At 47.9% G+C, this 22895-nt stretch overlaps 1 protein-coding gene across 1 annotated transcript in view; it reads right to left on the bottom strand.

The window, feature by feature from the left end:
- Positions 1 to 13366, bottom strand: part of SRL (sarcalumenin) — a 35260-nt gene extending 21894 nt beyond the window's left edge. Inside the window, exon 1 of the mRNA XM_006913874.2 lies at positions 13306 to 13366. Coding sequence (XP_006913936.1) covers positions 13306 to 13366 — 61 coding nt within the window. The remainder of the gene's footprint in view (positions 1 to 13305) is intronic.
- Between the last annotated feature and the right edge of the window lie 9529 nt (positions 13367 to 22895).

The following is a 22895-nucleotide window of genomic DNA, read 5'->3' as shown; positions in this document are numbered from 1 at the left end:
CACTCTTCCAAGGGCCACAAGTCCAAAATCAAGGTGTCGGCAGAGCCAAGTTCCTCCAAAAGGTTCTAAAGGAGGCTGCTTCCTGCTTCCCCCTGCTTTTGTAGTTCCAAGCAATCTTTGGCTTGTCGATGCATATCTGCAATCTCTGCCTCCATCATACATGGCCTTCTCCCTGTGCCTCTGTTCTGTGACTCTTCTCCTTTTCTTATAAGGACATCAACAGATTACTTCATTATATCTGTGACGACCCTAATTCCAGTAAGGTCACATTCAGAGGTACTAGGAGTTAAGACTTCAATGTGTCTTTTGGAGGGACACAATCCAACCCATAATAGGTCTTCCAATGACCCACACAGCCACCTACATGGAACACCCTCCTGCTCCTCTGCAGGTCCAGCCTTACCTGTTCCTTCTCGCCCTCTGTGATGCCTTCCAGTTCTCACCTCCAGGACACATGGGTCCCCTCACTGACCTCCACTGACTCAGTGCCTACGACCATCCATACTGAGCCAATTGACATAGCCCCTGCTCTGTGTGGCTGTGACCTTCAGGGGGTGTGCATGTTTCCCAACTTCCCTTCTAGGCTGTCATCTTCTCCAGGATAAGAGGTTAGTCCAATGCCTCTTTATGTCCCCACAGGGCTTGGAAAAGCACTCAGCATCAAGACATACAGCAAACACCTGCAGGTCCACGTGGACTTCGAGTCAGTCTCCTTAAGCGCCGGTCCCACTGTAGTTCTTCCCCCCACACTCTGGACCCGGGTAATTCCGACCAACACTTTGATCTCGGCTTTGAGGCCCGTCTCCTGGGGGTGCTTCTTCTCTGTGTTCCCACAGCACCTGACCCTACGTTACAGCCTTTTTTTAACCTGTGTCCCTACGGATGATAATCTCCCTGAGGTCAGCACCTCCGGCTTGTTCTCAGTGGGATCGCGGGTGTCCAGCATGAGGCCTGGCAGATATCCCTGCACAAGAAACATCTGCTGGATGCCCTGGGAGCACCTGACAGTAATAAGCCTCCTGCCCTGGGTCAGCCTTTCTCAAGGCATGACTCAAGGCCATATCCAAAAGGATCACTGAGGAGCTTAGTTAAAAGTCTCATTCCTGGGCCCATGCCTGAGACCCCCGGAATCACACTCAAGGTGTGCAGGGCCTCAGGAGTCTTCCCTTTTAACAAGTGCCTAGGTGATTTACACACACACACTAGTATCTGAGAATCACTGTCCTTGGGCCTTGACTATAGGAGGCAACCTGTACCCATCCTCAGACACCTAGTAGTTGCAAGGGTTGGAATCCATCCGTAGGAGGCTGTACCAAGCCTTCCCCAGGCCCCTAGCCAGGCTATAGTCCATCCCCAAGGCCACAGGTGGCCAACAAGGGCCAATGCCCATCAGCTCTAGGGGCTTCATGGGTCCGGTGTCCTTTATCCTTCAAGGAGATATGCTGGAAGTAGGGTACAAAGAGGCGAGCTCAAGAATGGTGGAAGACCCTTGCAGAACCTGCCCATGGGGCGGAACCCTGATGGTCAGGCAGAGCTACCTAGTGGTGGACCATGGGGGTCAGCCCTGGGCACCCCATGGCTCTCGGGGAGGAAGAGGAGGAGAGGAGGACAGGGTCAGGTGCCCAAGTTTACTCCCTGACTAGTAGTGGGACCTTGAGTATTTTCATTTCTGTTTTATCAGTAATAAAACAAAAGAGAAAAATACCTGCCCCGCCCACCCCCAGGTTTGTCATGACTTCATTCCACTATTACTGATGGAGAATCTACTACGTGCCAGATAATGGGAGGCTCGAATGACTGGCGATGGAATTCTGAAAGCAGTACAGTACTATAAAAATATAAGATTTTTCTAATGTTAATATAAAATCTTCCCCAAACATGTCTCCACATAAGAACATGAACACTGATGTTCGCAGCAGCACCACTCACATAGCCAAAGATGGAAACAATGCAAGTGCCCCTCAAGGGATGAATGGAGAAACAAAAAATGGTCTATACGTACAATGGAACATTATTCAGCCATAAAAAGGAATGAAGTACTGACATGCTACCATGTGGATGAACTTTGAAGACATTATTGTAAATGAAAGAAGCCCATCACAAAAGGTCACATATTAATGATTCCATTTGTATGAAATGTCCAGAATAGGCGAATCTACAGAGATTAGTGGTTGCTAGGGATCAGGGGGCAGGCAGTGGAGCGGAATGGGGAGTGACTGCTAGAGGGTACAGAGTTTCATTTTGAGATGATGGAAAATGTTCTAAAGTCGACTTGGCTGATGGTCGCATGTATCTGTGAATACACTAAAAATTACTGAATTGTATGACATGCAATATTCTAAATATTATTGAATTTAAATGGGTGAATTATATGTATCTAAGTAAAGCTGTTGGAAAAAAGACAAAGTGCATTTAATTCTTTTCCTTCCTTCTCCACATCTTCTCTGCCGAGGCCTTCCCCAGCCACCCTGGTGATGCTGTCTGTCAACTACTCTTCCCCATCTCCCTTCCCTAGTCCCTTTTTCTCTGTTGTACCTGTAAACACCTAATAAACTACACTACTTACTTAATTGGTTTCCTGTCTGTCAGGGATTTTGTATCCCAGCACCTAGAACAACTGTTGGATGGATGGACGGATGATGATGAGAAAATATAAGGCCATCTCTCAACTCAGTGGCAAAGAGTTCCAGGAGAAGGGAGACTCAGAACCAGGATTCAGAACCGGAAAAACACCCAGGCCAAATCACTTAACCTGCCCAGGCCTATTTCTTTGTGATCAAAGGGTTAGAGGGCTGCTGTGATAACTGGGTTCCTAGATTTAAGATCGCCCCTTAAAGACGTGAGCATCTAATTGGAGGGGGAGGCGGGCAACATGAGTGCTTGCCTCCTGGCAGCAGAGTCTCAGCCCTCCATAGGGATGTGGACTCAGGACTCATCATAGCTGCTCCTGGCGGGTAGGGCATTTCGGGTCAGAGGCTGAGGGAGCCAAGACAATTTTGTGCAGGAAACCGTGGCCATGGTCAGGAAAGTGGGACACACTGGACAGAGAGCAATATGCCAGGCTAAGGAGTACAGACTGGATTCACTGGTGAGCATTTCTGGAAAGTCTAGAAGCCCCTGGACACCTACCCCCTCTCTCCTGCTCTCCTCCAGAACTAGGACAAACCACAAAGGGTGTAACAGAGCCATAGCCACCAGCTTCCGCAGCTGCCCCAATACCCAGACTCCAAGTTGAGGACCCCCAATTATGCCACGAGGAGATCCAGATACCTGCCCTTCTGGCTGGGCTCCTGCTGCTAGAGAGGAGAGTGCAGAAAGGCGGCGATGCCAAGATGGGAACCTCTCATGGACTGGGCAGAGGATTCAATTGAAGTTCTTTTACCAAGCAGCTTCTGCAGAGGCGTAGGAGGTGCCTCCAGGCCCTGCTGACCCTCCCGCTGTGCATGGGACAGGAGACTGTGAGGGGCTGGGTGTGGGGGCACACACAGGAATGCTGGGCCTAAGGTCACACAGCACGCCAGGCCTGCTTCCAGGTGTTCAGCCCCCTTCTCTCTCCATCATAACCTGCTGGGAACCAGACCTCCCTAACCTCAAGATGTGCCAACTCCAACTCAATCTATACCTGAGCATACCCAGCAGGGAGCTGGAAAATTCTCCCCACTGCCTTCCCCAACATCACCACTAGGCTGGGCGGCTGCTCCCAGAATTCCCTGCCTCTAACCAGCTGTTCATTCATTCATTCAACATGCTTGCCCTGGGTGTGTCAACAGGGCTCCAAATTAGCTGCTGGGACAATCATATAGGCTGTGGGACCAGAGAGGACCCAGGAAACAGGTGCCATCTGTCCCTAGTAAAAGACTACCACCCAGGAGAGAGATGAGAACTATACATTCCGAGCCAGCAACTGCTCACCAGTCTGGATCCAAGGCTAAGGAACCACTGTGGCTGAAGAATGTCCCCCAAAATTCATGCCCACCCAGAATCTCAGCATGTGACCTTATTTGGAAATAGGGTAATTAATTAAGATGAGGTTATACTAGATTAGAATGGGCCCTAAGCCCAATGACTGGTGTCCTTATAAGAGGAGAGGACACACAGAGACACACGGAGAAGGGGCCATGTGAGGATAGAGATTGGAAAGAAGTGGCTCCAAGTCAAGGAACTCCAAGGACTGTCAGGATCTACTAGAAGCTGGAAGAGGCAGGAAGTATCCTCCCTGGAGCCTTCAAAGGGAACGTGACCCTTTGGACACCTTGATTTTAGACCTCCAACCTCCAGACTGTGACAGAATAAATTTCTGTTGTTTCAAGTCACCTAGTTTGTAGTCATTTGTTACGGCAGCTCCAGGAAACTAATATAAGAACTAACACCTAAGCCTGGCCGTAAGATATCTTTCCCACCACCCCCCATACATGCTAAGTGGGTGGTGTTTTCACCAGCCTAAGGCCCATCCTGCCCCACCTGCTCCCCATTTCTCTACACTCTCAGGCTACTTATTTTTAGCCCCTGATTACACCTGCCTTATATGGTTCCCTACTCATATCATGAGTGAGAACTGTCTCCCCTCCTGGTTTGTAAGCTCGCTGAGGACAGAGAATCCCAAGGATTTAACAGTCCTGACAAGGGGCAGCTGTGTTGATGGATTCCCCCAGTTGTTCGTGTTTCATGATATTTGAGGAAACCAGTGGCAGATGTCAAGCCACAGGAACACTGACAGCAGTGATAGCCTGTAATTACTGTCGCAGTCCTTTTAACCTTAAAAAGTATCTGATATAAAAAGACATTTTAAGCATCCCAGAGCCATTTGTTTATTTTAGTCACATAACCCCATGCTGTAAATAGGGCAAAGTATTATTATCCCATTTTATGGGCAAACAAACAAGTGGAAAGATGATAAGGGGTTTGGTGGCGAATGTGTGACATCGCCAGTGCTTGCTTTTTCCTCGAGTCCCGGTGTGCCCACAGCACCCCATCCCTGGCTGGCTGCTCTGTTCCTGTGTGGGCAGCCTCAAATGAGTGGGTCTGAGTGAAGAGGCCTCCAGCATAACCACCAATTCAGAAAGAAAACTGAGGTACAAAAAGAAGAAAAAGGTAGATTAGCCTCCAGACTGCTATTTCTGCCACGGCTTGTACCCAGGCTCATTTCTCTGGGTGCCTGAGGCCAGGCAGGCAACGGTGAGCGCTGTGAACCTTCTCTAATTTTTCCAGATGTATCCCCAGATCCTAGGTAGCACTCCTGGTGTCTTGAACTCCCGGGATAAGTTAGAGAAATAAGTTACCTTCTACTGCCTGACACGTGAAATAAAGGGTAAGAGGATATGCAAAGGAAAAAGATAAGTAACCACCAAAGTGGCTACAAGTCTCTCTGGTGGGCACAGGTGCCCAGGGCAGGCAGCTGTGGAATCAAATACACATCAGAGACAAGATTTTCAAGGTAATGGCTTTGTCAGGTCTTTACCTGTTGCCATTCAGGGAAAATCCTATGGGAGACAACAGGGCTGGCTGAGGTCCTAACCAAATGGCCACTTGGAGGAGGACCAGGGGCCACAATTTGGGCGGCTACCTGGTGACAGGGAGGTAGAAGGGTGGGGAGTGCTCCCAAACCCCTGGTTTCTCCTCTGGCCTGGTTCTGGGCTGAGCTCCCAGCACAACCCACTTCCCGTGGGTCCAGAACTCCAGGCCAGACTTTGCCTGCACCTGTTTGAGCTCAGAATATAGTCTCTGCTCTAGAAAGATCCAAAAATATCTAAGAGAGAGAAAAAGGAGGGGATAGTGGCAAAGGGAACAGGCTAGGGAGAGAGGCACTTGACTTGGCATTCAAGGCCCTTCGCAACGGGCCCCGACCCATCAGGATAGTCTGATCTCCCCCAAACAGGTGCCCTACAATCTAGCCAGAGCTGGTCTTGTCCTGTTCCTGGCAGTGCAGTGCAATGCTGAGCTTCCCCACTCTTGGCTTTGATCACCATTTCAGATGCTCTTCCATCTCTGCCTGCATAAATCAGCGATTCATTCATCTACATTATTAAGAGCCTTCAATGAACCAAGCATGTGCTAAGCGTCGGTGACACAGTGGCATGCAAATTAAACGAACACACAGCCCCTGTCCTCTTGGAGCTGACAGGCCAGAGATCATCCCCTTCCACCCAGTCCAGCAGGAAACCTGTCCCTTCATGAGGCCGACCTTCCAGCCCTCCTCTGAACTCCAACCAGAGCTGCTGGGGTGTTAGTTACATTTTTTTCAGTGTATGACATCTCTCCAAATAGAAAGTCAGCTCCTGGGGACAGAGACATAGCCCATTCCGCCTGCATAGTGTGGCCGGCCAGGACCTCGTGGGAGCCACAGAGTGGTGTCAGGCTGGAGAGCTGGGCCTTTCAGAGAGGGACTCATATCGCTTCACCTTTCCTGCCTCTCTTTCAAGTGCCCACCTTGTGTGATTAACCAGCCCCACTCTTCTCCCTCTAAGATCCTAGAGTGTCCCAATCAGATTTGCCTCCTGCTGATCATATTCTGCCCCTCACTCCAATCATGAATCCATCCTGATTCCCCAACCCAGGGTGGGCTCCCCAGGGATAGCCACATCTTCCACTTCTCTAGGACTCTGTGCTGAGCCCTCCTTCTCCCCAGGGCTAGTCACACAGCTCATACTCATTCTGTGCCCTTCAGCACTCAGAGTTGACAGAGGACTAGATGACCAAATGCTCTCAAGGTCGTGAAGGTCAAGGACCCCTGTGGGAAGGGGTTGACTAAAGAGTCCAAAGAGAAAGTTTTTTGTCATCCCTTAACACCCTTGCAGTGATCCTGGCGGGAGGGGGGGGGCCTGCCTCAGTTGGGCCAACATCCCATCTGAAATCCTTCTGAGCCCCAGGATTTGGAGCTGGACAGAACCACAGCAACTATGCTTTCCTGTGGTCCCATTATCCCCAGGAAAAACAGGCTCCTGGGATGGCACCAAGTTGGAGCTGCCAATGGCACGAGTCTCATGGTCTTCAGACTCTAACCTCTGGGTACATCTAGCACCTGGGCAATGTGTGGCAGCCTCCGCTTCACACCGGCTAGGGAAATGCTGGAGATGGGGGGAGAGGAGGCTACTGTAGGCCCTGGATGAGGGTGTGAATGGCTGACTCCTAATAGCTTGGGCACTTTGAGAGGCAGGAACCGATTCTGCCACCCAAGCCCCCCACCCTGAGGCTGGACAGCTCAGGAATGGCAGCTCTGGGGCCCTCTGTGAGGGAGAACAAGGAAGTGACAAGCACAGGCATGTCTCTTGGGCAAAGGGGTGCCTGGGACTTTGAGCAAAAAATCACCTTTGGAGCAAAAGAGGTATGAGGCTGAAATCAATAATGGGACAGGACTTCCTGATCCCAGAGAAGGACGTCAGCCCAGGAGACAAAGGCCAGGAAAACCTCTTCAGAAACTTGGCTTAATCTGACCCATTGCATTTGCTGAATTATGCTGCACCTTTCACCTCCTGGTGAGGACACCAGGGCTGGGGTGAGCAGAGAGGCTTGGGGCCTCCAGAGCCCTGGGCAAGTCAAGTTTGGAAGGCCTAAAGCTGTGCCCAGTTCATTCATTCACTCAGTCATTTATTTCTTTAGAACCCAGTAGAGAAAGCCCACTCCATAGCTCAGGCCCTCTGTGCTCAGAACCAGTGAACCATTTATTGTCTCAATGCTGTGATTAGAAACTTTGGCTAAGACTCTGCCAACCAAAACAATGGGAAATTCTATGTTAGAGATGTATTCCTTGAGCTAAAATCTTCTGAGTCCTTTCAAACAAAAAGTGATTTGGGAAAGTGACAGTCTAAGTGTTGAGCCATGGGCCCTCATTAAAAGAAGTTTCGGGGTCTTTGCTGATAGCGTGTCTTAGGAGCAGGGACAGAGCAGGGCCAGGGGACGGGGAGGGAAGGGAACCTAAGCTGTCTCCGTTCCACAAGGAAGAATGAGAACCGAGGTCACCTGGGAAACTTGGGCCACATGCCTCCACACCAAGTTCCACTGAAGTCACTAATCCTGTTGGAGCCACCAAAAGGAAGAAAGAACCCAACAGGACTGATGCGGGAGTCTGAAGACTGACTTCTAGCTCTCAAGGCCCCTAAGAAGGCAGGTGAGTAGACAGTCTTTGAGAGTCCTGGGCCCCCAGAGCAGGTGGTGAGAGAACACAAGTCAGCTCATCAACCCAACTTACTCATCTCCTTCAGACCCCTCATCCCAAAACGAGTCCTGCTGGTTGGGGAGCAGAGGCCTCAGAGCCAGAAAAACACCTAGAAACTCACTGGAGTCCAAACCAGAGCTTATTCCACTGTAGACCCAGTGGACATTTGCTGAATGGATGCCTTAGATGAGGTCAAATTCTGCCCTCTAATTCTCTACAGCATCTGGCCTGGGGGCAGGGGGCTCACCAACAGTGAGAAAGTATTTACTGTGACTAAACTGCTGATTCATTGACTTCATCTCTGGGCCTCAGGTCTTTCAGGCTCTGCCCAGTGCTTTTCCAGGCTGGTCCCAGTGCTTTCTACCTCTCTGGGTTCTTGGGAAGATCAGTCTGGTTCCTCTGTGGCCTTCCAGGCCCTCCACAGCAATCCCCAGCGTAGACCAGGTTCCCTACTCCCTAGTTCAGCTCCCTGACTGGCACCGGGACTACTGAGTCCATCTGAATGTTCAGTGTCCCTCTGAAGGCTCTGCAGTGCCATGGCATGTGTATCCCCTAAGATCTATGTCAGACCTCGTCCTCACTCCTCGAGCATCTAACATCCCGGTCACATTCCCCCCCTCTCCCCATTGGCCCACAAACACACTTAGTCGTCTCTAGCGTTAAAAAGAAAACGTTCTGCCTCTGCAAACCCACCCACTCACTTTTGCAAAGTCTCACCTTCTGAATATGCTGCCTCTGCATCCTCATTGAACCCACATAGGCCCCTCATAATGTCAGCAACCTCCTGCATGGCAAAGCCAGCGCCTTCTCTTCCTCAGCAATTCTGGTATCAGATCCTGTTGCCTGCCCCTTCTAGGAGGCATGCTTTCCCTTGGCCTCTGGGTCACTCTCTCTCCCTGAAGTCCATTTATCGTGTTCTTTCCATTTCCCAAATCTACAGCTCCCTCAGCGATCTCACAGCCTCACCCTCATCTTTACCCAAATGAATCTCATTCTGGACCCCTGGGCCTGACTTCCCTCCTCAGCTCCAGTCCCACCTTTCTAGCTAAATGTCTCCGTGTGAATATTCAACAGGCACCTGAAATTCACAATGATACAAACTGAACTTTTAAATCTGTTCTTTTCTCTTATGTTCCTGCACTAAACCCAGGAGGGCTCCTTCCTCGCTGGAGCTCACACCCTCTTACTTGCATTTCTGACGTAATTGTCTATCTGATCAATCTCCCCTTGTTACACTCCTCCCTACAAACAACTGCTAGGTGAATTCTTCCGAAGCCCTCAGTGATAGCCACTGCCCACAGAACAAAGCCCTTGTCCTCAGCCCCGCACTCAAGGCCCTTCACACGACCCGCACTTCTCTTTGCCTGCCCTTGTTCCAGGCAGAACAGTGTGTCCTTTCCTGGTTCTCCCCAAAGCTCCATTCTTTCTTGACTTCCTGAGTTTGTTTATCCAGTTCCTTTATGTAGAATTCTCATCCTTCCATCTTTTCACATATGAATCTACTTTCTACAAGATTCAGGTCAAACATTCCCTCATCTATAAAACATTTCTCGATCCACTCAGTTAAAAATAACCTCCCCACTACCCTGCATCCCACCTCACTTCACCTGTTCCTCCCAACATCTCTACATGTCTGCTTTGTGCACATGGAGCCCCGAGGCAGACTACGCTGTTTCATCTACCAGACTGTAAGCCCACCGAGGACAAGATGCTTATCTGAATTGCCCCAGAACCACACCTGAAAAATAGTAGATATGCAATGAATATGGAATGGATGAATGATGAAATGTGGCAAGGTATTTGAAAGGGCTTTACACACTCCAGCAATATTTAAATGAAGGGGCTGTACCATGAGTGTGTCTGGATTTCAATTTGGAGAAGCAAAGGTGCCCAGGAGAGAAGGCTTAGCCCAGCATTCCAGAGCAGCAGACCCCACTCCTTCCCATGCCCCCAGCTACTACCCCCAAGTTCAGGCCAGGTGACACAGCACCTAGGTCTTATCCTTGGCCCCTCAGACCAGGTCAGAAGAGGAACAGCCATCTTTCTCCTGTGCCCATAGGGACCAGGCTCTATCCCAGCCCATCACCAATGAGCACCAAATGGCCAGGCAGATGCAATTGGCCTCATGGGAACTTCCTTCTGAGGGTATAAGTGGCCAAAAGCACTGGACAAGAGGTGAAGAAACCTGAATTCCAGCTCTGGCCCTGTCATGAACTAGCTGTTCAACCTTCACTGTCACACCCAGACATGAAGCAAAAACAGCATTTCCAAAATGCCATTTCACAGGCTGCCAAGCAAGGTGTCCACATCTGGGAGGATGCATCCATTAGCGAATCCCAGACTAGTACTTCGCAAACTCTATGGGAGAAAGTGGTGGACTAGATACTCCCTACAGGCTTGTCCAGCTGCACTGAGCTAGAAACCGGAAGCCCATTGGGGACACAGCTTGCAGGGGGCTGGAAAGGCTTTAGGGTCTGCTCTTTCCTCAGAACCCCCAAGCTCATGACTCTTGGCTGGCCCTCCCCATGGTAGATCATAGCTGTTGCACAGCCCTGTTTAGGAAATGTGAACAGGCCTCTTTCTAGAAAAAAAAACAAGCCTGGGGTGGGTGAGGAGGGGATTTCAAGAGGGCACAATTCCTGGTGGTCACCATATACCCTCGTCTCTCATGGAGGAGTGGGTCAGCCCCAGCGTGCACTAACCTCTCACCATTGGGATTTTATGGTGGGAGGCAGAGCAGACTTGCACATCTGCAACCAGGGCTGGGCTGGAGGATGAAGTATGCAGAGACTCAGAGCATCACCCCACCTCATCTGTCCCCAACCTGTCTCTGTATCCAGCAGGCAACAGGAAGCAAAGATGTCCCGAATTCAGCCTACCAAATGCCAACTGCTTAAACCCAAATAAATGTTTTCTCAGCACCCCCTATCCTACCCCGCCCTCCAAGAAGTCAAAGGACCAATGGCATCATTTTTGTCCTGCATCCTGGGGGAAGCTACCAGAAGGCAGCCTCCTCACCACCCCTCATACACCCCAACAGGCAGAGTAGTTCAGGGAGGCCAGAGAGGGACAGGAACTTCCAGATGAAGTAAGACTAGCCCTGGACTACGTGTGCCTGTCATTCACTCACTGTCTAACCTTGAACACATCTCTTCATCCCTCTGGCTTTTGTTCCCTTACCTGGACAATGAGGTGACAGAGTAAATCGACTAAAGCCTGCTTTTCCATCCTTGAGCAGGCCTGTCCCCAGGCCAGTTCCCCAAGACAAAGAAAAGAACCCCAGTAGTTACAAAAGACTGGGGGCAGGGGGTAGGAGGTGTCTGGTGACAGGAACCTGGTGGCTCCATGTGCATCCCGGCATCAGGAAGAATGCCTGGTCCCTTACTTGGGGATAAGAAGAAGGGATGAGAAGAAGGCATGAAAATGAGGACCCAGTGGTGGGGCGGGAAGTCCAGGAGCAAAGTTGCTGTGGGCCGGGTGACACTTACTGGATGGACAGTAGGAAAGACTGTCAATATGGGGGTAGGGGTAAGCCACCCTTATGGCTGGAACCTCTCAGTGGGTGTAGGAGAAAGCCATTTGGGGTATACAACCTATAACCAAAGCAGTGATCAAATCCACATGGGTAAGAATCTATAGCCCAAGTGTGAGCAGGACATGGAGGGAGGGAACCCTGCCTGCTGGTGGACTACCTCTCCCTGGAAGCCAGGCCAGTGCACACCAAGGAGTCCAAGAAGGAAGGAGCGCACAGGGAGAGGATCTTTAAACAAAGCACCTGCCTCCTTTCCCTAGAGCAAGATTCCCAGTGAGGCCTGTGGAACATTCCAGATGTCCAGTTCCCTCGCTGAGAGGAAAGACAAAGGATGTCCCTAAAAGGCTAAAAGTTCCTAGGCCTGTTGTGTGGAAGCAGAGAGAGGTGGCAGCTGGGGCTGGGAGAAGCAGAGGAGGGGCCGTAAAGGGGAGAAGGTGGCATTGGCTCTGGGTTTAGGATCCAATTACACGGCTGTTTCCATACTTAGCCACCTGACAGCCGCTTGGAATCCTCACCACTCCAGCCACTGCAGCCCATGGAGCCCAAATTAACTCAAGGGCAGACAAGGGCAGGGCCCAGCAGCACATATGAAGCTTGAGCCCCCCACCCTCATCTCTAACTCCTGAGGTAATAGCTTCTGCTGCCCCTGCCACCTGCTCTACTGACTGGGGCTAGGACCTCAAGAAACAGAACTTCAAAGATCAGAGAGGCTAGGACGCTGACTCCATGGTCCCCTGTGCAGATAAAGACTACAGAGTCGTGAATAGATAAAACAGAGTCCCAGATTCCTGGGGAAGGGAGTCCCCAGAGAACCCCAGAAGCATCTCCAAGGGGAACCCAGCCCCAGGAATCTCAGGAACAGAGAGGTGGCAAAATGCTCTGGTGTCCCCTCTACACCTATAAATAACCCCCATGCTGCAACCAGAGCTACTTCTGCCACACACAGTGCTGAGATGTCAAAGGAAGACCATGGCACACTGGCCCCCAGCCCCTTCTAACTAAGCCCAGCCAAGCCCAGCTCTGCTCCAGAACAGTCCTGTTCCACATCCGAACTCTTGTCCAACTCAGTTTCTAGCCCAGCTCCAACTCTATCTCCAATCCCATCCCAAATTGACCCCCACTCTATCCCACTGCTCCCCAGGCAACTCCGGACTCTGCCCAGTATGGCCCCCTGTCTTCCATCATGCAAAGCCAGGCCTCCCACCAGATCACCACCAGGTGGGAGGGGCAACTCAACTACCTCCAGGAGCCCCTCCTGCTCCAAGGTTGGGTTCTTTGGTCTGGCCAGGAGGCTCTGCTAGTCTTGACTTTTGGGGCTCTCTTCTCCAGCAGCTACCGGCCAGACCTTCTCTCTGGCCCCTAGCTCAGGCCTCACACCTTCCTGCACCTCTCAGTTCACTGCTTCTGCTTCCTCCGGCCTCATGGAGAGCCCACTGGCTGCTCTCGGGTTCTCTCCACACCCAGTTCTTTCTCCGGGGCCCCAGGGAGGAGTATGGGGACGATATGAGACAAGCCATCAGCCCCAAGAATCAGAGGCCTCATCCTCCAACTACCACCCAAGCCCCCCATACCACAGACTGGGGATTGCAGTCTGGCCTGGCCGACAGGGGTGGGGTCATACCTGCTTGTCCTGGGAGCAGGAGCGACGCCACAAAGCAGCAGAGCAGGACCAGAGCCCTCATGGTGACTGCCAAGAGAGCCCAGCTGCTCCTCGCCTCTATTTATAGGGCTGGTGGCAGTGAGGGCGGGGGAGAAGGGTCACACAGTCACTAGGGCAACTGGGCGGACGTGATGGAGAAGGAGTGCAGACCCCACGAGGCTGCTCGGAGGCTCACTCTGCCACTCCTGTGCCAGCTGCCAGGCCCTGGAAGGCAGGGCCTCTGCTGGAGTCTCTCCCCTAGCAGCCCTGGGGTCACATGACATGGGTCACAGGGTGGGGGTGGGAGGGTGAGGGCGGGGGCATCCCTTGGGTTAGGTCTGGGAGTTAGGAATCTGAATTTGTCCAGTATTTGCTGAATTTGTCCAGTATTTGCACTAACTTGATACAAAGTCTGCGGCAAGTCAACAACCTTGACGTGCCTCAATCTTCTGACCGAGGGAGTTATAAGGCTAAGTGACAAGGACCCTATTTGAGAGGCACTGATATGTTTCAGCCCCTCCCCAAAGGTCAGGAGGGTAAAGCCCTAATGGTTAGTTAAGGAAAACCTTCAACCTCTGACTTTTGATGTCGCTGGCTAGATTAACTTTCCCAAGCCTCTGGAAGAGACAGAATGCTGATGGGAAGGGAAAAAGGGGGAGTGAGGAGACTTGTCTGACGATGTGATGTAAGTCAAAGGGTGGAGAGACAGAGATCCATTTCCCATGGTGCAGGGGTTCCAGAACCTTTGCTGCCTCTGCAATGTGCTATTTGATGCAATTTTCAAAGGGCATGTGACAGCCCCTGAGAGCCAGATCTGTGAAGCCGAGGGAAAGTAGACACTGGTTTGTCTGGCTGGGGGAGGGTGTCACTGTGAGAGTAGCAGTCGGCCACCTTGGAAAGGAACAAGAGTCGATTAGGTATCTTCTATGTGCTTTACCTCTAAAACAGCTTTATTAACCTGTAATGGACACACAGCAAACAATGCATATTCAAAGTGTACAATTTGACACATTCTGACATATAAGTATAACCACAATCAAAATAACAGATTCTTCACTCCCAAATTTTCTTCCTCTCCCTTCGTAGTTGCTCCCTCTACCCCTTCCCAGGCAACCACTGATCTGTGGTCACTGCACGTTAGTTTGCATTGCCTAGATTTTTATATATATGGAATCATGGCTGTACGTGTTCTTTTTTTATCTGTCTTCTTTAACTCAGCATAATTATTTTGAGATTTATTCATGTTGTAGCATGTATCGATAGTTTATTCATTTTTGTTCTTAATAGTATTCCATTGTGTGGATGTACAGCAGGCCCTCGAATGTTTTGTTCAATGTCATTTCATTATGTTGGTGAGATGCCATAGAAACTTAACTCACTTATATCAATTGACCTATAGTGAAACTAGTTTTGTTATATGTTGTTCTGCTTAAAATCACAGAACCTACTGACGACATTAAGTAAGGACTTACTGAACCACAATTTATTGATTCGCCTGTTGAGAGACGTTTAGGTTGCTTCCAAGTTTTGGCTATTACCAATATGCTGCTATGAACATTCATATCCAATTAAATTTATGAACATATGCTTTCATTTCTCTTGGGTAAATACCAAGGAGTGGAATGGCTAGGTCACACTGTAGGTGTCTGTTAAACATCTTTCAAAGATGATTATACCATTTTATGTTCCCACCACCAGTTCCTCCACATCCTAGCCAACATTTGGTATGGTCAGTCTCTTAAATTTTCGTCATTCTTATAAGTATGTAGCTATATCTCATTGTAGTTTTAATTTACATTTTCCTACTGACTAATGTTTTCATATTCATATTTGTCATCCACATTTTTGGTGTCTTTGGTGACATGCCTGTTGAAATCTTTCGTTCATTTTTTATAAGTTGTTTTATTGAGTCCTGAAAGTTCTTTATATATAATACAAGCCATTTTCAGCTATATCATTTGTAAATATTTTCTTCCAGTCTCTGGCTTGTCTTTTCATTTACTCAAGTGTCTTTCAAAGAGCAAAATTTCTTAATTTTTATCTAGTCCAGTGTATCAATTTGTTTTTATGAATTATGCTTTTGGTGTCATACCTAAGAACTCTTAACCCAAGGTCACAAAGATTTCTTCCTGTTTCTTCCAAAAGTTTAATAGTTTTAGATTTTACATTTAGATCTATGATCCAGTCTGTCCTACTTTTCAACAATATGTTGCAAAATATGGAGCAAGTTTAGATTTTTACATATGGATGTCCAGTTGTTCCAGCACCATTCTCCACTGAATTGCCTTTCCACCTTTTTTGAAAATCAATTGACTGATGGAGATGAATCTATTTCTGGACTACATTCTGCTCCATTGATCTATATATGTCTATTTTTTCACTAATACCACACTGTCTTGATCACCAGGCCTCCTAATGAATCTTGACATCAGGTAGTGTGAATCTTCCAACTGTGATCTTTTCAAAAGTTGTTTTGACTATTCTAGTTTTCTTGAACTTCCATATGAATTTTGGAATCAACCTATCAATTTTTTTTTTAAAAAGCCTTCTTGGATTTTAATTGGGATTACAATGAATCTATAGACCACTTTGAAGAGAAATGACAAGTTATCAATTGCGATGGTTAATTTTCTGTGTTAACTTGACTAGGCTATGGTGCTCAGTTATTTAGTCAAATATCAGTCTGCATGTGGCTGTAAAAGTATTTTTAGATGTGATTAACATTTAAAACAGTTGACTTTGAGTAAAACAGCTCACCCTCCATAATGTGGGTGGGGCTCATCTAATCAGTCCAAGAGAAAAGACTGAGGTTCTACAGGAGGAAAGAATCCCGCCTCAGACGGCCTTCGCACTCCACTGCAACCCTGACTCTCAGTGGAATTTCTAGCCTGCTGGCTTCCCCTGTGGATTTCAGACTTTCCAGTACCCATAATCTCTCTCTATAAATATACACCCTATTGATTCTATTTCTCGGGAGAATCCTGACTACTACACTGCTGACTCTTCCAATCCATGTTCACGGCTGGGGAGAGGGGCCAGCGTGAGGGGAGGAGGTAGCACCTGGTCATGGAGAGGAAAGGAAGTCAAAGTCAATAAAGTGTCCACTCTGCGCCAGGTACTTCACATGTGATGAGAGATGAATCTATTTCACCATTTCACAAGACCAAGCGGGGCTCAGAGAGCTGATGTGACCTGTTCAACATCACCAACAAGGAATAAAGCTGACTGCACCAGAACTGTGATCTGTCTGACTCACGAACCCATGACATTTCCCATCCGTCCAAGTGAATACTGTCAAGGGCAGGGAGGAATCAGCATATCAGGGAAAAGGGTAGAGGGGTGTGTGGGAAGCATGGGGACAGGGAAAGGGCACAGGCTGAAGAGTCAGAGAAAGCATGGAACCCCAACCCACGCAGGAAGGGAAAGGGTTCACCTAGCACAGTTTAAGGTATTAACTGCATTTGATTTAAAGACCCCTTGTTTGGACTCAAACAGAACCTTATACACTTATGGTCAAAGCAGCATTATTCACAATACCTAAAAGGAGGAAACAATGCAAGGGTCCATCAGCAGAAGAATGGATCAACTGAATATAATCTACCCATACAATGGGATATTATTCGGCCATTAAAAAAAATTCTAACATGTGCCACAACATGGATGAACCCTGAAAATGTTATGCTAAGTGAAATAAGCCAGTTACAAAAAGACAATATATTAGTCAGCTCAAGCTAGCATGACAAAATACCACAGATTAGCGAGCTTAAACAACAGAAATTAATTTTCTCATAGTTCTGGAGGATGGAAGTCCAAGATGAAGGTGTGGGTAAGTTTGGTTTCTCCTGAGGCCACTCTCCTTGGCTTGCAGATGGCCACCTTCTCATTGTGTCCTCAAATAATCATTTCTCAGTCTGTGCAATGTGTCCTAATAGCCTCTTCTTACATGCACAATGGTCATATTGGATTAGACTCATCCACATGACCTCATTTCATCTTAATTACTTCTGTGACACCCTATCTCCAAAAAGTCACATTCTTAGGACTTCAACATGTGAATTTGGGGGGGATATAATTCAACTCTTAATAGACAATATTGTATGATTTGATTTACATGAAGTACCTAGAATAGGCAAATTCATAGACAGAAGGTAGAATGGTGGTTGCCAGTGTCTGGGGGGAAAGGAGCATGTGAGTTGTTGTTTAATGGGTACAGAGTTTCTACTTAAAATGATGAAAAAGTTTTGGAGATGGATATAAGTGGTGATGGTTACAAAACATCATGAATGCTTAATGCCACTGAACTGTACATTAAAAATGGTTAAAACCATAAATTTTATGTTATACATATATTTTTTTACTACAGTTTTTTAAAATTGAAGAATAAAATAAGACACTCTTTTTGGAAAATAAGAGAGATTAAAAAGGGGGTAGATTCAACTGAAGATAAGCTCTCGGGTCATAAATTCTTAAACAGACCTTACTTATCCCTGAGAAATCTCCACACTGGTTTCATCCCACATCACCCATCACCATTGCTACTTTCCCAGGGCAAAACCCCCTCTATCCCCAGCCTAGTCATAGACAGAAGCTGCCAGAGCCCTCAGCCTAAAGGTCTTCACCCTCACACCGTTCCTGTAGTTTAGTCCCTCTTTTGGCAACTGACTTGCTAGATTAATCTATTCCTCAAACAGTTCCTCAAGGGGGCTCAGGCGATGGAGTGGGACCCTAACAATGCAGGCCTCCGCGTCTGGATCAATACTAACACGGCGCAGCAAGTAACTCTCATCGAGCATATTTTCCCATCTATCTTAATAATTATATGTTGCCTACCTTAGAAGGACCTGCATTTCCACCCAAAGCAGGGATTTCCTCCATAATAACTGACAGATATATATATCCAGCCTGTTTGAAAACATCCATTGACAGAAAACTCACTAAAGAGAGCACCAACTCCATTGTTTTGAACACAATGTTGGGTCTAGAATGAGCCACAGTGCTCCAGATCTCCTCCCCATCTGCTACTTCGCCTTCCCACTCAAAGCCAGGAACACGCACCACAAGGATCCCATGGGGAATGGAGACCACCTCTTCTTTGATCTGAAATACGGAGTCCTCCACTCATCCCCAGTGCCTAGCCAGGCCCACTGATATTTCCTTCTATATACAAGGGAACAGGAGATTTTCATCAATTCTCTTTGCAACCAGAATTTTCAAAGCATCCGCTCTATCTCCCACAAGGCGAGAGACAATGTGAGAGAGACCAGTATCAACTAACTAATCTCTGATACATGTGTAGTACCCACAGCCTTCTTGAATCACTTTCCCATTTCCTATTAAATTTGATCCTGAGGCTGTCCACCCAGACAGGCTGCACCCAGGACAACCTGTGATTTGGGTCCCCTAATTCAGGAAACTCCGCAGCTGTCATTCTTAGCTCCTTTTCAATACCAGGGGTGTGTTGGGGAGAGCAGGTTTGGGAGCTCATTCCTTCATACAGCTGTGAGATTTAGGTCTGGTCCTGTTCCGCAGCCTCCATCCAGTCCTACCCACTCCTCTAGGTCAGCACATGTTCTTGTCAATCAACAGAAGAAACCTGCAACTCAGCAAGACAGGAGAAGCGAGGAAATCAAGGCAAGAGATGGTGCTAACCCCACCCCAGCTCAGGACTTGTAGGGCACAGGAAGGCAAGCAGAACTTAAGAGAGTGAAAAAGACAAATGCCACAGGGACAGTAACATACAGGAAAACACAAAGGGGCAGCTGGATAAAGAAGGGACAGTGGGATGGACTCAGATGGTGGGGGGGGGCACCAAAGCCGACAAAATCTGAGGCTAAAGAGTGTGTGGCTAGCCAGCTCCAAGAGGCAACTGGAGGATTTGCATATGCTTTACATACTGGTCTAAGGCCATTTAATTAACCACTAAGGAGGCCAAGGTCATAGGAAGGCCCCTCCGTTCCACTAGATGGTCCTTCAAACATCTCACAGAGCTGGGGCAACTACTCTGCTGCCAAAGATGCCCCCAATTCATGATACAAGAAACATTTATTACATCCTCCACTACCATAAGAGCATAAAGATGGGTTCCAAGTACTCATAAAATACATCAAGAAAGCGAGAATTGGAAGTAACAGTAGAAGAAAACCACACAAAGGCAGGCACACAAAATAGAGCCATTCACAAGGCTGATACAAAAGCAAATGGCACTACTTTCGTAAGTCCCTCACATGTGTGTAACTTGATCACTTGCCAATTCACAGTGTCCTTAAAATAAGAACCAACCAACTGCTCAGGAGAAGTGAAATTATTTCTATTACTGAGACTTGACAGGAATTTCTTCTGAGGCTCTTCTTAAAGAGAACACAGTACAATGTAACCATCCTTGAGAGCTTGGGAGCAGACAGACATTACCCATGAAGTCTATCTCTAACAGAGACCCTTAAAAGAGGTAGAGAAGCCACCAGGAATACCCAGGCTCTCCCACAGAAACCACCAGCAGAGAAATGCCCAGGCTCTCCCAAAGAAACCACCAGCAAAGACGGTCAATGGCACATACTTAGGATGTATCTTCTTCACTGCCACCTTACCACCTCACATACTGGTGGCAGAAGGGGAACTGCCACAATTGATTCGTGGGACAGTACCTACTAAAATACATTCCCTGTAGCCATAAAATGGAAACAACCTAAATGTCCATCACTAGGTGAATGGCTAAACAAACTGTGGTATAGTCATACAATGGAATACACTTAGCAATAAAAAACTAATATACATAAAAACATAAATGAATCTGAGACATTATGTTGAGCAAAAGAAGCCAGAGTATATAGTCGACCTTTGAACAACATGGGTGTGAACTGTGTGTATCCATTAAACATGAATTTTCGATAAATATACCATTGGCCTTTCATATCCCCAGATTTCACATCCTTGGATTCAACCAACCATGATCAAAAACAGTATATTCAATTGAGGTTGGGAATCCGCAGATTCCGAGGGTCGACTGTACATATTGTTCTACACCATTTTATATAAGAGCCTTTGGTATTTTGGCTGTGAGTCCTGGAACCAAACTTCCACAGAGACAGAGGGACAACTGTAAAGTTTCCAGGGGAGTCAAAAGTACGTGGATTTCGACTGCGGGGAGGGGTCAGCACCACTAACCCCCTATGTTGTTCAAGGGTCAACTATATACTTATATGAGTTGTACGAATATCTAAAATAGATAAAACTCATTTATGATAGAAATTAAAACCAGTGAGATTCCACTGTACACCTACCAGAATGACTATAAAAAAAGAATAATCTGACAATGTCGAGTGCTTGTGAGGATGCAGAGAAACTCGAATTCTCACATTTGCTAGTGCAAATGGTACAGAACTATGTACACACATACAAGAAAGCATGTAAAACTGGTAAAATCCGAATAAGCCTCACAGACTGCACAAATAGCAACTGCCTGGTTTCTGTGTCGTAATTTAGGTGTGCAAGATGTTAACACTGGGGGAAGCTTGATGAAAGGGTGCACAGGACTTCCCAGCACATTTCTATAACTATTTCCAAATTCTAAAAAGTTTTCAAAAACAAACTACTTGATGACTTAGTGAGGTGCTGGCTACATGGTTGTATATTCGGTTTGCGAAATTTCACAGAACTAAACACAAGGTACGCTCCCTCTTTTGAGTGTATGCTATACAATAAGTACTTTAATTAAATGGTTTTTAAAACAGGTTTTGTTGAACGCTGGGTTGATCATGTCTCTACTAGACCCCTTTATTTCACGCAAAAAATAAAGTCTAAGCTTCTAAACATGACTTGGAGATCTACGATCCTGTTTCCACATTTCCACTTCTTTCTCTTCAGGCTAGTGTCTGCACTGCTGTAGGACACTGTCCTCTTCTGACCACCAGCTCTGGCTCCCATGTGCCCCCAAGGGTTGGACCCGCGCCGCCCCACGCGTGGCTGCTGGTCCGGACCCACGCCGCCCTACGCGTGGCTCCTGAACCTGGACTCATGGCGACACCACAGAGATATGGCCAGGGCAGGGTGCACACCAAGCTCCCCACACTAAGCGGGAAAAGTTTTCGTGCGTAGTTTCTTACATTCGTCTGTGCTGAAATGACAGTGTTTCGGATACTGTGAATTATAATTAAACACGTTATTAAAATTAATGTCACCTTTTCTACTGCGCCCTCTAGACCATCATCAGGAACGAGTGCGGCGCGCCGGGCTTCCGCCGGGCAGCCGAGGCTCCCACACTCGGGTCCACACAGCGCTTACTCGAGGTGCGGGGAGTCGCGAGACAGTCAGCGAGCGCCTCCGCGCGGGAGAAACGCAGGAGCCGCACATTTGCGGCATTTGCGTGGAGCGTGCGTGAGAGCGCACCGACGCCTGGCGCCGGGGCGGGGCCAGACTAGTGCGCGCGAGACGGCCTGAGGCACCAAAGAGCATGCGCACCAAAGGGGTGGGGCGGGACGAGCCCGGGAAAGGGTAGGGCACGCAGCCCAGCCCTTGACTTCTGTGGCCTGTTGGTGAGACCGCCAACGGTCTCGGAGCGCCACCGCAGGTCGTGGGAGGGGGCATTTTCTTGGGCTTACCCCTAAACCCCGCCTCTGGCGTCTAGGAACTGAACAGCCTCGCGGGCACCGGAAGGAGGTGGAGCCGCCGCCCATGGTGGGCCAGGTGTCCTAGGCCCACAGCGCTCTCTGTTGACCCTCTTAGGAACTGCATGAAGCCCATGGTGTGCGCCTTGCACCTGGCCAAAAGGGATGCTTGGCAGGCCTTGGAAATGGTGTCCCCGCCCAGATCCTAATAAGCCCCTCCCCTCAGATGTGTATTTAACGTATATAAATTTAGCTAGATATACCTCAACAGCGAGAAAATTAGTTATAATGGTAAGTGAAAGAAGCCAGACTCAAAAGGCTAAATATTGCATGATTCCATTTATGACATTTTGGAAAAGGCAAACCTATGAGTTGTATGAATAGATCAGTGGTTACCAGGAGCTGCATGGACCTAAAGGGACATGGGGAGATGAGGGAACTAATTTATATCGTGATTGTGGTAGTGGTTACACAAGTTAACGTATTTGTGAAAATTCACAGAACCAAAAACTAAAAAGTGTGAATTTTGCCAAATATAAATTACACTTTTAATTTTTAAAAATGCTGAAAATCAGAAAGCAGATTGGTGGTTGCCGAGGCTAGGAGAAGGGAATAATGGGGAGACCGATAAATGAGTAAGTGGTTCTTTTTGGAGTGATGGGAATGTTTTAGAACTAGATGGAGATGATGGTTATACAACGTTGTGACTGTACTAAATAAATGCCACTGAATAAAATGGTTAATTGTGCTATGTGAACTTCACCTTTTTAAAAAGTATAAAAATTCTAAAAAAAAATACAGTCTGCCCTTCTATTTAACAAGTTCATATCTAGAGACATTCATTGTGGGGTGAGTAGTGGTTATTCCACTCTGGCCTCAGACCCCGTGTACGTGGCACAGCATGAGCATGAGAAAAAGCAGGCCAAGAAAGATAAGTTGTAAAGTGCTCTCTGGTCATGGAGGATTAAGGAC

This window comes from Pteropus alecto, unplaced genomic scaffold, assembly GCF_000325575.1.
Source record: "Pteropus alecto unplaced genomic scaffold, ASM32557v1 scaffold44, whole genome shotgun sequence".
Classification (NCBI taxonomy): domain Eukaryota; kingdom Metazoa; phylum Chordata; class Mammalia; order Chiroptera; family Pteropodidae; genus Pteropus; species Pteropus alecto.
This window is presented reverse-complemented; position numbering and strand designations above follow the sequence as displayed.